The sequence below is a fragment of the Tasmannia lanceolata genome, unplaced genomic scaffold, assembly GCF_043159265.1.
Source record: "Tasmannia lanceolata isolate RefF3 unplaced genomic scaffold, GAP_Taslan_0.1 ptg000006l, whole genome shotgun sequence".
Lineage (NCBI taxonomy): Eukaryota > Viridiplantae > Streptophyta > Magnoliopsida > Canellales > Winteraceae > Tasmannia > Tasmannia lanceolata.
In genome coordinates, this window is record NW_027518683.1 from 37,540,600 (window position 1) to 37,554,421 (window position 13,822).

General features: G+C 43.9%; 2 protein-coding genes across 2 annotated transcripts; both read left to right on the top strand.

The window, feature by feature from the left end:
- The first annotated feature begins 880 nt into the window (after positions 1 to 880).
- LOC143878965 (uncharacterized) lies at positions 881 to 1,345 on the top strand. The gene has a single exon (XM_077381179.1). The coding sequence runs from the start codon at positions 881 to 883 to the stop codon at positions 1,343 to 1,345; it is 465 nt and encodes a 154-aa protein (XP_077237294.1).
- Positions 1,346 to 1,676: 331 nt separating this feature from the next.
- On the top strand, positions 1,677 to 2,325 carry LOC143878966 (uncharacterized). Its single transcript, XM_077381180.1, has 2 exons — positions 1,677 to 1,777; positions 1,881 to 2,325. Exons 1-2 carry the CDS (start codon positions 1,677 to 1,679, stop codon positions 2,323 to 2,325), a joined length of 546 nt encoding a protein of 181 aa, XP_077237295.1.
- The last annotated feature ends 11,497 nt before the right edge of the window (positions 2,326 to 13,822 follow it).

Sequence of the window (13,822 nt, forward strand, 5' to 3'; positions counted from 1 at the left end):
GGGCGGCCGAGATAATGGGATTCAGGGTTGGGCTAGGGTTTTGAAAAACCCAACCCTGTTGCAGCCCTACTCCGAGGCGTGAAAGATTTTTAGTGGACAGACGAATGTCAGACCGCTTTCGACCAACTAAAGGCATATCTCCAAACACCTCCATTACTCTCAAAGTTGGTGCCGGGGGAAGATTAATACCTGTACCTGGCTGTTGGACCCAGCGCGGTAAGCTCCGTACTTGTCCGGCAGGAGGGAAAAATAGAGCAACCCATTTATTATGATAGTAGAGTACTCCATGACGCCGAAGTGCGGTATCAAGAGATTGAGAAATTTGCCTTTGCTGTCATCATATCTGCAAGAAAGCTCCGTCCATATTTTCAGTCTCATCCCATTACAGTCCTCACAGCAACCTCTTCGAAAGATATTGCAGAAGCCCGACACCTCGAGCCGACAAATTAATTGGGCAGTTGAGTTGGGGGAATTTGACATTCAAATAAAGCCACGGCCCGCGATCAAATCACAAGTACTCGCAAACTTTATTGCTGAACGCATGGTACCAATGGACGAACTGGAAAAACAAGATGACTTCGCCGAGGAGCCGACTCCTAGCTCACCGGACCAGAATCCTCTTTGGATGTTATACGTTGACAGCTCCGCCACTGCTGGAAAGAGTGGCGCTGGATTAGTTTTATCAGGACCTGACAACTTCCTCATAGAATACGCCCTGAAGCTAGACTTCAAAGCCTCGAACAATGAAGCAGAGTATGAAGCCTTAATCGTCGAAATGGCACTTGCTGCCGAGTTATGCACCAACCGAGTCAGAGCACATAGTGACTCATAGCTAGTCATTAGCCAAGTCAACTGTTTTAGTGAAGCTAAAGAAGAGCAAATGATCAGATACCTAGAAAAGGTGCGTAAGGAGATCTCCGCCTTCGAAGAATTCCAAATAGTGCAGATCCTCCAAACCATGAATGCCCGTGCCGATGCTCTTTTCAAAATGGCGTCATCTGGCATACTTGAATCAGGAAATGTCTTCACAGAGATTCTCTCCCAACCTAGCGTCGAGAGAAAGGAAATCCTACAAATCAGAGAAGAGCCCAGTTGGATGGACCCGATAGTACACTACTTAAGAGACGACACTTTACCCTCTGATAGGAAAGAGGCCCGACGCTTGATCGTGAAAGCCGCTCATTACATCTTCGAAGGACAAGCATTACACAAGCGGTCCTTCTCATGGCCACTATTGAAATGTCTCCAACCCTCAGTTGCGGAACTCGCGATGAGAGAGGTCCACGAAGGAATCTGTGGTGATCACTCGAGCAGGAAGGTGTTAGCTCACAAGATACTCCGCTGAGGTTTCTTCTGGCCGACTGTCCAACATGACGCATCGAATTTTATCAGAAAATGCGAGCAGTGCCAGAAGTACGCTACCGTAACTCGTCTCCCTGCAGTTCCCTACAAACCCATCTCCAATTCTCTCTCGTTCGCCATGTGGGGAATGGACTTACTGGGACCTTTTCCGAACTCGACCAAGGGGCACCAAATGATGTATGTTGCTATCGACTATTTCACCAAATGGGTCGAAGCCAAAGCGGTGAAAGAGATCACTTCCAAAGAAATGGAAAACTTCTTTTACCATGATATTATTTGTAGGTTCAGAATTTCGCGGGTCCTTGTAACCGACAATGGAACCCAGTTTTCAAGCAGGCAGTTCAAGGACTTTTGCGGGAAACTCGGCATCGAACAACGATGCACATCGGTTGGCCATCCACAAGCTAACGGACAGGTTGAAGTAACCAACAGACACTCTTGCAAGGATTAAAGAAGTGCGTAGAGAACGCCAGAGGCTTATGGGCAGAAGAATTACCAAATTTCCTCTGGGCTTATAGAACCACCCCCAGGACCGCAACAAGAGAATCACCATTTAGCCTCACCTTCGGAGTAGATGTTGTTATACCAGTCGAGATTGGTGCCCACTCCCCAAGGCTCGAAGCATACAATGAACAGGCGAACCCCAAGCACCTGAGAAGTAGTCTCGACCTTGTAAAAGAAACCCGAGAAAAGGCCCGAGTCCAAATGGCCGCATATCAACAGAGGGTCGCCCGATACTACAACTCCAAAATGAAGGAGAGAGCAGTCAAAACAGGAGACTTGGTGCTACGACGAGCCGAAGTCTCCGACCCTCGCAACTCGGGGAAGTTGGCTTCTACTTGGGAAGGGCCCTACCGCGTCTCCCGCATACTCCAACCAAGGTCATATCAGTTGGAGAGTCTGGAAGGCGACCCTATTCCCCGCACTTGGCATATATCGAACTTGAAGAAATTCTACCAGTAGGCAAGAATGCAGTTCTTTTTCATTTTATGTGTTTTTAATAAATCTATGTGTTTGTTTTTGTCTTTGTGATATTGCAGACATGTAATTTTCTCCTCCAAATAAAGAAATCTCCTTTTTGATTCTCCATTCGTAGAGCAATTACTCCCCAACAATAAATCTCTAAGACTACGAACTAAGGTCGAAATTCTAAAAGATATGACCCATAAACCGATGCCCCAAGAGGCTCGGTAGAGAGTCTATCTACTTAAAAGATATGACCCATACACCGATGCCCCAAGAGGCTGGTAGAGAGTCTATCTACTTAAAAGATATGACCCATAAACCGATGCCCAAGAGGCTCGGTAAGAGTCTATCTACTTAAAAGATATGACCCATAAACCGATGACCCAAGAGGCTCGGTAAAGAATCTATCTACTTAAAAGATATGACCCATAAACCGATGCCCTAAGAGGCTCGGTAGAGAGTCTATCTACTTAAAAGATATGACCCATAAACCGATGCCCCAAGAGCCTCAATAGAGAGTCTATCTACGTAAAAGATAGGACCCATTAACCAATGCCCCAAAAGGCTCAGTAGAGAGTCTATATATATATAAACCAATATCCTATGAAAATCGGTAGAGAACTTACCATCGCCAGTAAGAGGTAAAAACATCTTAATTACATCATCCTAAGAAAAAAAGGATTGCCTCGAAGGACAAACCCTTCCGTCCACACCAGAATAAACTTAAGTTTTTATAGAGCAAGTTCATGAGAAAAACAAAAAGAAAATCATTAGGTCCCAACCCTTAAACATCCTTCTCCAAGTTTCCTTCTATAGGCGGCTCAGACACAGGCGGAACGGAAGATTCCACTCCAAGAGATGCAACCACGAGGTCCGCGACATTCGTTTCAGTCGCCTCATAATCCTCTCCCTCAGAAAGTTCGGTCCCAGGTGGTCCCTCCAGCTTTTCGATAGGGAATTCAGAATCAATGGCCTTAACCTGGTTCCGGCAATCAACGAACCCCTTTGCTTCAAATTCCAGGACATGAAGGGCTATATCCGTCTGGTACTCCAGGGACTGTCGAAACTCCGCAATTGCCCTGGACCGAATCTCTCTTTCTTGTTGTGCCACCCCATTCAGCTCCTTCTCGAGGTTAGCACGAATCTCATTTTCCTGGTTAAGCTCATCCTTAACCCTCTAAAGCTCGACCTGGGCATCTGTATGAAGCTTTTTCGCATCCGCCAAGGACTCCTCGAACACTCTCCTATTCTCCGCCTACGAATCCGCATAATTCTTCACCTCTTAGGATGCGTGAGCATAAAGAGATTCGTACTTGTCCATGCGCAGCGAGGTATAGGAACAAATATCTGATAACTGTAAAAAAAAAAAAAAAAAGGAGATAAATATTTGTAGTGCCTAAAGGACATTCGGGGAATTAAAATGTAAATGCACACCTTCTTAGCCAAGGCAACCATGTCCCGACTCAAGGCGTAGTGAGAGCACTTTTCCATCTCTGCCAAGTCTTTTGGTAATACGCTCATCATCGCCATCTCCACTGCCTCCCTTGGGTTACGGAGGGCGGAATCAGCGGTACCCACCTTCTAGCTAGGGTTAAAATAAGGCCCCTGTTAAAATGCCTAATCCTTTGAAAGGTTCACCGGCAGAAAAAGTGCCCGGGTCCCATCGCAACCCTCAGTAGGGAAGGTCTCCGGAGTCACGACTGGGTCTTTACCTTTGAGACCCTGCCCCTCTACCGATTTACTCTTTTTACTAGGGCTCTTCTCCTGCAGATCCACTTGCCACTTGCCTTGCGCGGCTTTCTCCAGAGGGGCAACCTCCTTGGATCCTACGGTCGGAGTCGACCCTTTCCCAGCCTTGTCCGCCTGACGCTTGAAGGCTCTCTCCTGTTTTTGTCGAGCGACTTCCTCGACCTTCAACCTCCTAGCCTCCTCCATTGCCGAAGCCAAGATACTAGCGCCCGAACCTTGCGCTGCCATTTCTATAATAAAACAGGGGATAAGTCGCGAATACAGCAAAGAAGAAGCAAATAAGGAAATGGGAAAGTAAAAAAAAAAAAAAAAAAAGGGTAGTCGAAGAAAGTCACCAGACTGACTCTCGCCAACACTTGTATAATCTTCCTTCTCCTCTTCCCCCTCGTTATCCTAATCCTCATCTTCCGAATCTCCAAATTTGACCAATACTCGTTCGGATTTAAAATCCCGAACATCAAACCTTTCCTTTCCTACTTCTATACCCCTACCTACAACATCGTTATATACCAACTGACTCAAAGTTCCTAAAGAAAACTTCAGCCCCATCTTCTCCTCATTAGGCTCCCTCCAATCAAAGGGAAATCGCCACCGGGCTGATTGAGGTGGGTTCGCGAAGAAAAATTCATTCTTCCACCGCTTGATGGAGGACGGAGATCCACCCATGATCATCATCATTCGCCGTTGAGCCACATCAACCCAATCCCCCTTCATCTTTATAAGAAAGCACTTTTGAATTACATCCAAGGATAGCGGGGCTCTCACCATCTTACTTTTCACTATGTACGCCAAGAGACCCCTCCACCCGTTCAGAAAAATCTGGGATGGTGCCAGGCCAAAAAAATCGAAAAAATCAATCATAATTGGATGAAGGGGAAAACAAACGCCCGCCTCAATAACCTCCTTGTAAAAGGCAGTCTCCCCCTCCATGCTGCTACTGCATGCCCGCTCGTTGGAGGTAGGGAGCCGAACTTCATAGTCATCTGGAATGTGATACTTCTCCCGCAATCGCTTAAGATCTGAAGGTTGAAGAATACCTATTGAACCCATAGCAAATTCAGGGCGATATGCTAGGCACGTGAGGCTTATGAAGCTCCACAGACTCCCGAGCTAGGCGTATAATCTGAACATCTATCGGGGCCGATCGTGAATCGCTCCTATCCTCAGACAATGCGGCAATCATGAGGGCATCGCTCAACACCGACTCTACTGCGCCCGGAGGCTCAATGGGGAGAATCATATCCACTTCTTTCCTTGAGCGTGGTGCTATCCTTTTTTGTGACCCTCCGCTTTTTTCAACCGCCATGCCATCACCAACTTTCTTGGCCCTAACTTTACGCCTCTTCGCCAACGATTGCTCCGGCGGACTCTCCACCCCTATTTCTGACTGGATTCGAGGAGGGGAGGAAGATTCCTCCATTCCCACAGGTTCAATGTACTGGTTTTGAGAATCCGTGTTTTCCGACATAATTATTCTAAAGAAAATGAAATACAAAGTCGGGTTGAGAAACACACCGGTGAGATGGGGGAAAATTATAAAGCTCGCCGGAGAAGACGACCCAGTACTGTCAGAAAATGAAGAAACCTGGCCGGAAAACCCGGAATCTCGTGAAACCTCGATGAAAACAAGAGAACGAGAGAAAACGAAAAACCCCAACAGAGAAAGGAAAATGTTTCACCAGAAAAGTGGAACTTCACGCCGGAAAATCCAAAGGAATCTCACCGGAATAGATAAAAGAGGCAATGGGAGAGAAAAAGAAATAAAGGTGAAAAAGAAAATGTAAATGGGCGGGCTTTTATATGACCCCCAGGCGGGAAACTCAAAAGTCGTGTCCCTCTGACATGGAGCGCCACGTGGCATCCCGTAATCCACGCACGACTGTCGGGGCGTTAAATACGCTGTTTCATCATCATTATTTGAAGCGCCAAACCGCCGTTACTGAAAGGTCACGCCCGTTACACGTGTCTCTCCAAAGCACCCCTCAAAACACGACAACAGACACTCCTAAGACAAAGCTTCCCCCGGTGCCGAATATCATTTGGGGAACTTAACCCTACAATACACCCAGGTTATGTGATATCCATGCCAAGATCAGAATACACTCAGAACCGAATATACGCACTCGTACCGTGAACGTAATCCCAACCAAACGACACACCCTTACACGGTGATGTATAATTCATGACATTCGGCTCCGACTGTTATCGAACAACATACCTATCATACATCTACATGCGTCGGCCGCACACTACTGTCGGTATTGAATAATACTGAAAGTTACAGGAAAAACAATAGGAACGACAAATATTCTTTTATTCACAAGTAAGAGGACCTCTACAATAGGAGGGCTTCTAGGCCATTTACGAGATAGAAATAATATCTGAGACTCCATCAAACTACGTCTAACTACAAAGGACAAAAGGAGCTTGAGTCTAACAGTTCCAAGTTCGTGGCCAAGGGCGTAGTCATTCGACCGGCTCCTCCTCAGGATCTTCCTCAGGATCCTCCTCTGACGAATCCTCCTCCAAACGAGGTTTGAGACCGGATGACACAGATCCAACCCTCATGTCACCTTCAGTTACCCCTTGTGACATCGCCTTCAGGTCCTCGTTCTCCATTTCCAACTTCTCGACCCTTGCCCTCAATCGAAGAACCTCTGCGCCTTGCTGAAGAAGTTGATCCGCCATCCCGCATCCTCTCTCCATAGTATGCTTCAAGGACCGCTTATAATTAGCAACAAAGTGGGGAACGTCACCAGGAGCGAGATAGTCTCCGGAAGTAGGGGAACCTGAATGTTCCTTGGGTTCTGCTTTCCGCTTCTTCTTACTCTGGGAGCCGCGATCCACTCTCTCAACCCCAGCCGAGGGGGAAACCGCTGCCACCAGAGTCACCACTTCCAGTGATTCAACCTCCGCCACCGGTGGGTTTTTCACCCTCTGCGACCTCCTAGTTCTCCGAGATACCGGTTCTTCAACGAAAACTTGAGGCTCCTCATCCCCATCCGAGGGCGAATTCACCTCCACCACCGGAATTATCGCTCCTAGTTGGTCATCGCCAACAAACTCCTGAGACATTTTCAACAAAGAGAAAGGAAAAGGAAGAGGAGATGGCAAATAATCCTTTTCCCCACTCCTATTTTATAGGCGCTACTGGGCGGGAAAATTGGGCGGGATTTGATGTCCCACTGATTTTCGAAAACTCATTTGAAGCTGGAAAATAAAAACCTCTCCCATTTTCAAAAAGTCGTGCGGAAATTAGGCGGGATTCAATGCCTCCGCCGCCCATGATGATGAAAACAGTCAGCAACCGGTGAAAAAACGTGTCCCGTTATGAGCCGTCTCCTCAAGAATCTATGTCTATCAAAAGACGTGACCCACCATTCCCGATAAAAACTCTTCAACTCCATCATCTTCAGAGAGTCGTCACCGGACCATCGCTTGAAAAATTTAGCTACTTACTTGACACTTATAAAGGGACAAGAAAGTAGGGGGCAGTATGTTAGGGATAAAATTGGTATACACGGTACCGACCCTTAAATCCATCATTTACCGATCGACTAGATCACGTCAACCTCCACAAGCAACACTCATTAATGAATCACGCCCGTACTTCATACGGTAACGAACCTCGGAAGAAGTCAAACACAATCGCGGGAATCTCGCCATTGTGCGACCAATCCGGACTGCCGTTCCACGCAAGGCACGATATTCAAATTCAAACATCCGGCCCAGGCCACCGTCCAAGATCTCCGGCCAAAATCGTCGCAAATCATATCTCCACGATTTTAGTCTCCATCCATCACGCTCCACGTAGGCTAAATTAAAGGCCTAATTGAAATCTCCAAGATCGTGGATCTCCTCTCCTATAAAGAGGGGTCTACCACTCAAGCAAAGGCATTCAGTCAATTCTCCTTCTTCTTCACCTTTTCCCTCTTTGGTTTGGTAACTTGGCTTGGCCATCCCCCATTCATCGTCCATTGTCTGTGATTGCCTATTTCTGACTTGAGTGTCGAAGTGGCCGCCCGGAGCCACAACTCCAGGTCCACTGACGCTTTTTCTGTGAGCGCAGGATTCCAGGTTCTGCCAAGCTAGTTCGTGCGGTCAGATTTTGGGCGTCATCAAGCTCGTAACACATTACCTCCAAATATTAATTTCCCATTCAAAATAAGAAAGAATAAACATCAAATTTTAAGAATAGCTCAATGAATATGATCGACGAAACCCTAAACAGGATACTCTGATCTTCATTATTAAATGATAAAATAATCTGATCAACAAAGCACCAACCAAAACCCTAAAATTCATATTTTGGACTACGAAAAGAAAATAAATACAATTGAAGAGAAAAACACAACGTTTGATGAGACCCTAACTTCGTTATAGGATGAAATCCTAACCGTAACTCCCAAATCCTACTGGAAAGAAATTAAAAAAAAAAACAAAAAACAAAAAATGAAGAACCGCATAAAAACTGTAAAACAGAATGCCAAAAAGAAAAGAAAAGAAAAGAAAAACTACTGAAATAATGCATAGCATACCTGGCAAAAAGAAGCGAGTGTAGAAGAAAGCTTCGAACGAGAGAGTCCTACGATTGCCAATCTAAGCTCATAAATATTCGTAAATTAGAGGAAGACTCCAATTAAATTGGCCTGGCCCTTGCCGCCCTCAAAGCAGAGAGGATGCTAATCAAGAAAAGGACCAATGGCCATCAGGATCGTCTACACATGGAGTCCTCTCTAATGAGCCCTAATAAAACACAGAGATGGATCCCTCTTCACGAACGCTTCAAAACGATGGACCCCGATTAAGGGTGTCAATTTTGGCTCGGGCTCGGAAGCTCGCTCAAAAAAAGCTCGGCTCGAATCCTTAACGAGCCGAGCCGAGCCGGCTTGCTAGGCTCGTTAAGCTTAACGAGCCGAGCCCGAATTAGGCCAGGCTCGGCTCGGCTCGTTAAGGCTCGTCAAGAAAAACCCGTATAAAAGTATTTCTAAATATAATATAAATAGTCGTAAATATAATAAAGATATAATACAGCTGGAGGTGTAATCATGACTTTTTCCCGTAATCATGACTTTTTTCCGTAAATGTCATAACTTCTAACCTTTTTAGTTGTATTTGTTTTGTAATTGTCATCACTTTCTACTATTTTTTGGTAATTTTTCATTTAAAACTTTATACATTAGCTACTATTTTACTTTTTCCGTCATCATTACTATTCCGTCGTGATTACTTTTTCTTTTATTATTTCGCTTTGCTTTTATGTGATAATCCAAACCGTCTTTGATATACATTCTAGAATATAACCCAAGCTCGATAGGCTCGCGAGCCTAGCCGAGCCTGACCGAGCCGAGCCTGATTCGAGCCCGAGCCGAGCTCGAGCCTAGCCTTTGAGCTTAACGAGCCGAGCCGAGCCTGGCCAAGCTCGGCTCAGCTCGGCTCGTTTACACCCCTAACCCCGATGAGTCCCTAGGATTAAACAACTCATCATACAAAAGTCCTTATCTAATAATCTATCCCCCATCAAGAAAACTCTTCCCCTGGCACCCTAGCCTACATGATTCTCGGATGTTAAGGGCACGTAGCAATATATTCATATATGAAACGTAAATTAAGCATGTTGTGTTCCTGAAAATGAAATGAAACGTAAATTAAGCATGTAATGTTCCTTTTCAGGAACAATGACTGTGTGTTATGGATCGGATGGAGGTGCAAGGATTGGCCGTGTGGGCCACTTTTTGTGTGTTTGGGCGTCATCCTTGGGGCCGGATTTGTGTGGAGTGGCTCACTTGTGCGGCCTATGATTAAGTCAAGAGAGAATGTTGTTGGATGGTACCGCAAGCAAAGGTACATGGGGTGATACCACCCATGTTATAATCAAATGTTGATTTTGAGAGTAGTTGTGACAAAGCGGCCAGGCACATAGGTTATAAGTACACATCTTCGATGTTCCTCCGTATGAAAAGGAGACAATCAAGGTGCAAGGTTCACCAGTTCATTTTGTGCCCCGTGATAAGGATATAGCTTTGGATGTCCAGCTCTTGTTGATTACACCATTGGCAGTAGCACATGTGGGCATGCTGTTTGGAGGAGCTCGGTTGATAATTATTCTTGATTTTGGGGAACCAGGGTCGGACCCTTGGAAACCCAACATTGATCGACAAGGTTGTCGTCAGTATTTGCAGAATTCACATGGGCAACATCAAGTGCATAACCCTGACATACGACCCAATTTCCCATTGGATCGTAGACGATGCAACGGTGTGCTAGTATTATTACTCTTGTGATTGCTTGGGGGCAACCAATTCGGGAAGGGGAGATTTGTAATGTTCCTTTTTAGGAACAATGACTGTGTATTATGAATCGGATGGAGGTGCAAGGATTGGGCCGTGTGGGGCCACTTTTTGTGTGCTTGAGCATCATCCTTGGGGCCGGATTTGTGTGGAGAGGCTCACTTGTGCGGCCTATGATTGAGAAATGGGAAGACCACTGCTGGTGTTGTTTCAGGGTTCAGGCTTGTGCTAAAATGATAGGGGCACCCATTTGTGAGTGTGTCCATGTTGGGCAAAAGCCATTCTTTTTTGTCATTTTTACTAGAGCACTAGGATGATATTGGCACCTTTTTGGCCATTCTCATGGAGGGGCTAAAGTGATATGGACACCCACATGACTTTGGGTTTTGCAAGTTCTAAGTTATTCTTGCTAGGGGCTATAGTGTTTTTTATGCTATCAGTTTTATGAAATCTCTGTTTCTAAGAACACCTTTGGGCTAGTGTAGCCTACCAAGTTGTGGTTAGTGCATCTCCTACTTGGTGAAGATGCAGTGAGCATCCTCTACTTCCATCCAAGGTTTTAAATTTCAGTTTCGGTACTAATTTCGGACCCCACCGAAATCCGAAATTTCAGGCGGAAATTTGGTACTTCGGTTCGAAATTTCAAACCGAATTTCCGAAAATTTGGACCGAAATTTGGTAACATTTTTTTTTTTTAAATGGCATTTTCTCGAAATTTCGGCGGAATTTGGTAAAGGGCGAAATTCGGAATTTTGGGAAATTTCGGTTTCGGTCCCACTGATTTTAAAACCATGCTTCCATCCACCGTCCATTCCAAGTGCATTGTGCCCTTGGATCTGATAATCATCATCCCCACTCTTGCTTATCGTTCTACTTCCACATATTCTCATCTATCATCTCCGCCATTCCCCTCCCCTATCGTATCCTTTTGTAATTGGTAAATGGGAACTGCAAGAAAGTCTATGTGATGAATGAAAATGTTGTTCATTTATGATTTTCCATCTATGTGGTGTTTATGAGTTTTATGGTTGGCTTTATACAAACTTAGAAGGAAGTGGCCCACAAGGTTATGCTTTGCTTATATAATGCAGTAGGGATGGGTAAGAGTTTAAGGCCCTTTGTTGAGGTAAAACCATACATTTTCAAGTTGGATTGAGGGAGGACGGCACAAAAATACAACAACCCAATAATAAGGTGGATACATGGAAGCCACGATCACATCTAATGCAAAACAATCACAAACATAACACATCTAAGGCCGTGTTTGTTTTGAATTTTGAGGAAAGATTGTTAATCCAAAATGGGTTCTATTTTGAGAAAAGATTATGAGGCCGATAATCAGTTTTGGACTCACAATGGGTTCTCAAAATCCAAAACAAACAGGACCCAAGTCTTCGAACCAATCACAAAAACATATACAATCGCAAATACGATGGTGTTTTGCTAATAACAGACTAAATTCTGAAGAAGTTGACTTAAAATTACATCTGAAACACACAATTTTTTTCTCCATTCAAGACTTAAATCACCCAACTCACATCCAGAAGTATTGAAACATAATCTCTCAAATCCTAACAAAATTATTTAAATATGTAACTTAATAACATCCACAAAAAAAAATGAGATAAAAAGAACTAGAAGAAAAACAATAAAGAATTCTACAACAGAAAACATTTATGCTATAAACCTCACTACAATTTGCATCATGCGGGTTGAGTCGGGTTGGACCGGGTTAGGCCAACCCTAATCCAACCCGAGATAGTATTCCATCAACTCTAACCTGACCCAACCCAACCCAAGCCTCTCAGGTTGAGGATGGTCAACCCTAACCCAACCGGCCTCCAAATCTCTCAGCCCTAACCCAACCATCTAACCTGAAATCGAGTTGGGCTGGGTTTGGGTTCACCACGGGCTAAACAGAAAAAAACATAACCCACAGAAAATCACAATAAAATTAGAGGACAAAGGTTGGGTTCGGGTTCGGGTCGGGTTGCAAAGACCTCAACCCTAACCAACCCGAATTTAAATTGGGTTGGATTTTCCCAACCCCAACCCATCCCAAGCCGAGTTAAAATCGGATTGAGCCCGACCCAAGTTGCACCCCTAGGTAAGACTGCTATTTCATAAAGCATAGAAGAAAAGTACTAGAAAAAATTTATATCTTATACAAAAGAAGTTGAAAATCAAACCGGCTACACCAAATGAATTATTGGGGAAAATAAAATGAACCGCAATAATTTTAACATAAAATTAGCATATAAATACCATGAAATAAAAAATCCACTGAAATCGTCAAATTTTAGTTCAGACATTGTTGTACAAGAATGGATGATAAAAAACCATTGAATTCCTCCCAATTGAAGTACCCCTCTCTAGTCATAGATACACTGGAGCTGGCTGTCCCAAGCAAAAAAAAAAAAAGAGGCAGATATATCACTTCCATATAACTAAGGCCCTGTCTGCATTGCAGGAAAAATATTTGACAGAAAAACTTCCTCGAAGTTTGTTTTTTCTTTAGATGACTCGAGAAAAATGAAATTGTTACAGGTTATATAGAGGGATACTATCATAGGGAATTTATATGATGGGTGGCCGTGAAAACACGTGAAGTCTTGGAAAACAGGTACGGCCCACTTTTTTTTGATGATCCAAACCGTATATAGGTTGTGCCCCAAAAATCATTTCCATAGGATGATCCTAACCCTCCGATCTGTAGAAGATTCCATAAATGGTTTTTGGAAATCTCCATATTCAGATCAGTTCAGATCGGAGGGTTAGGATTATATAAATGGAAATGATTTTTGGGGCACAACCTATATACGTTGTGCCCAAACAGATGAACGGTTTGGATCATCAAAAAAAGTGGGCCGTACCTACTTTTTGAGACTTCACGTGTTTTCACGGCCACCCATCATATAAATTCTCACTATCATAAATTGAAGTTCCCTGTGATTAGACTTGGACTTGTTCAACTTTTTTTTTCATGTATTATAAAACAATAGAAGATTAGGAAATTTTGGAAAAGTTTTTCCTTTCCAAACCTTTTTAAAATTTTCCTGCAATCCAAACAGGGCCTAAGGGAAATAGTCATAAATGTGCTTAAAAGGGGCAGCCATGGCTAAAACAAGGGACGGTTTTATCAGTAACCTAAGTTTTTATTCGACATCGGCCACCAAATAAAAATAAGAAATAAATACAAGTGGGAGGAGGACAAAAACATGTGAACCCAAGGAAATAATAGGATATGAATTGACATTGAATGATATCAACACGTATGTGTATATATAAAAAGGGTAAGAGAGTATCTAGCAAAATAACCTGTTCTGCTTTAAAAAAAAAAAAAAAAAAGAGAGAGAGAGAGTTCTTAATACCACGACAAGAAATAAAGACTGAAGGTTGGGGGCTAAATCTTGCATTGATCAAAATTACCAAAATAACCTACCTTAGGGGTAAAT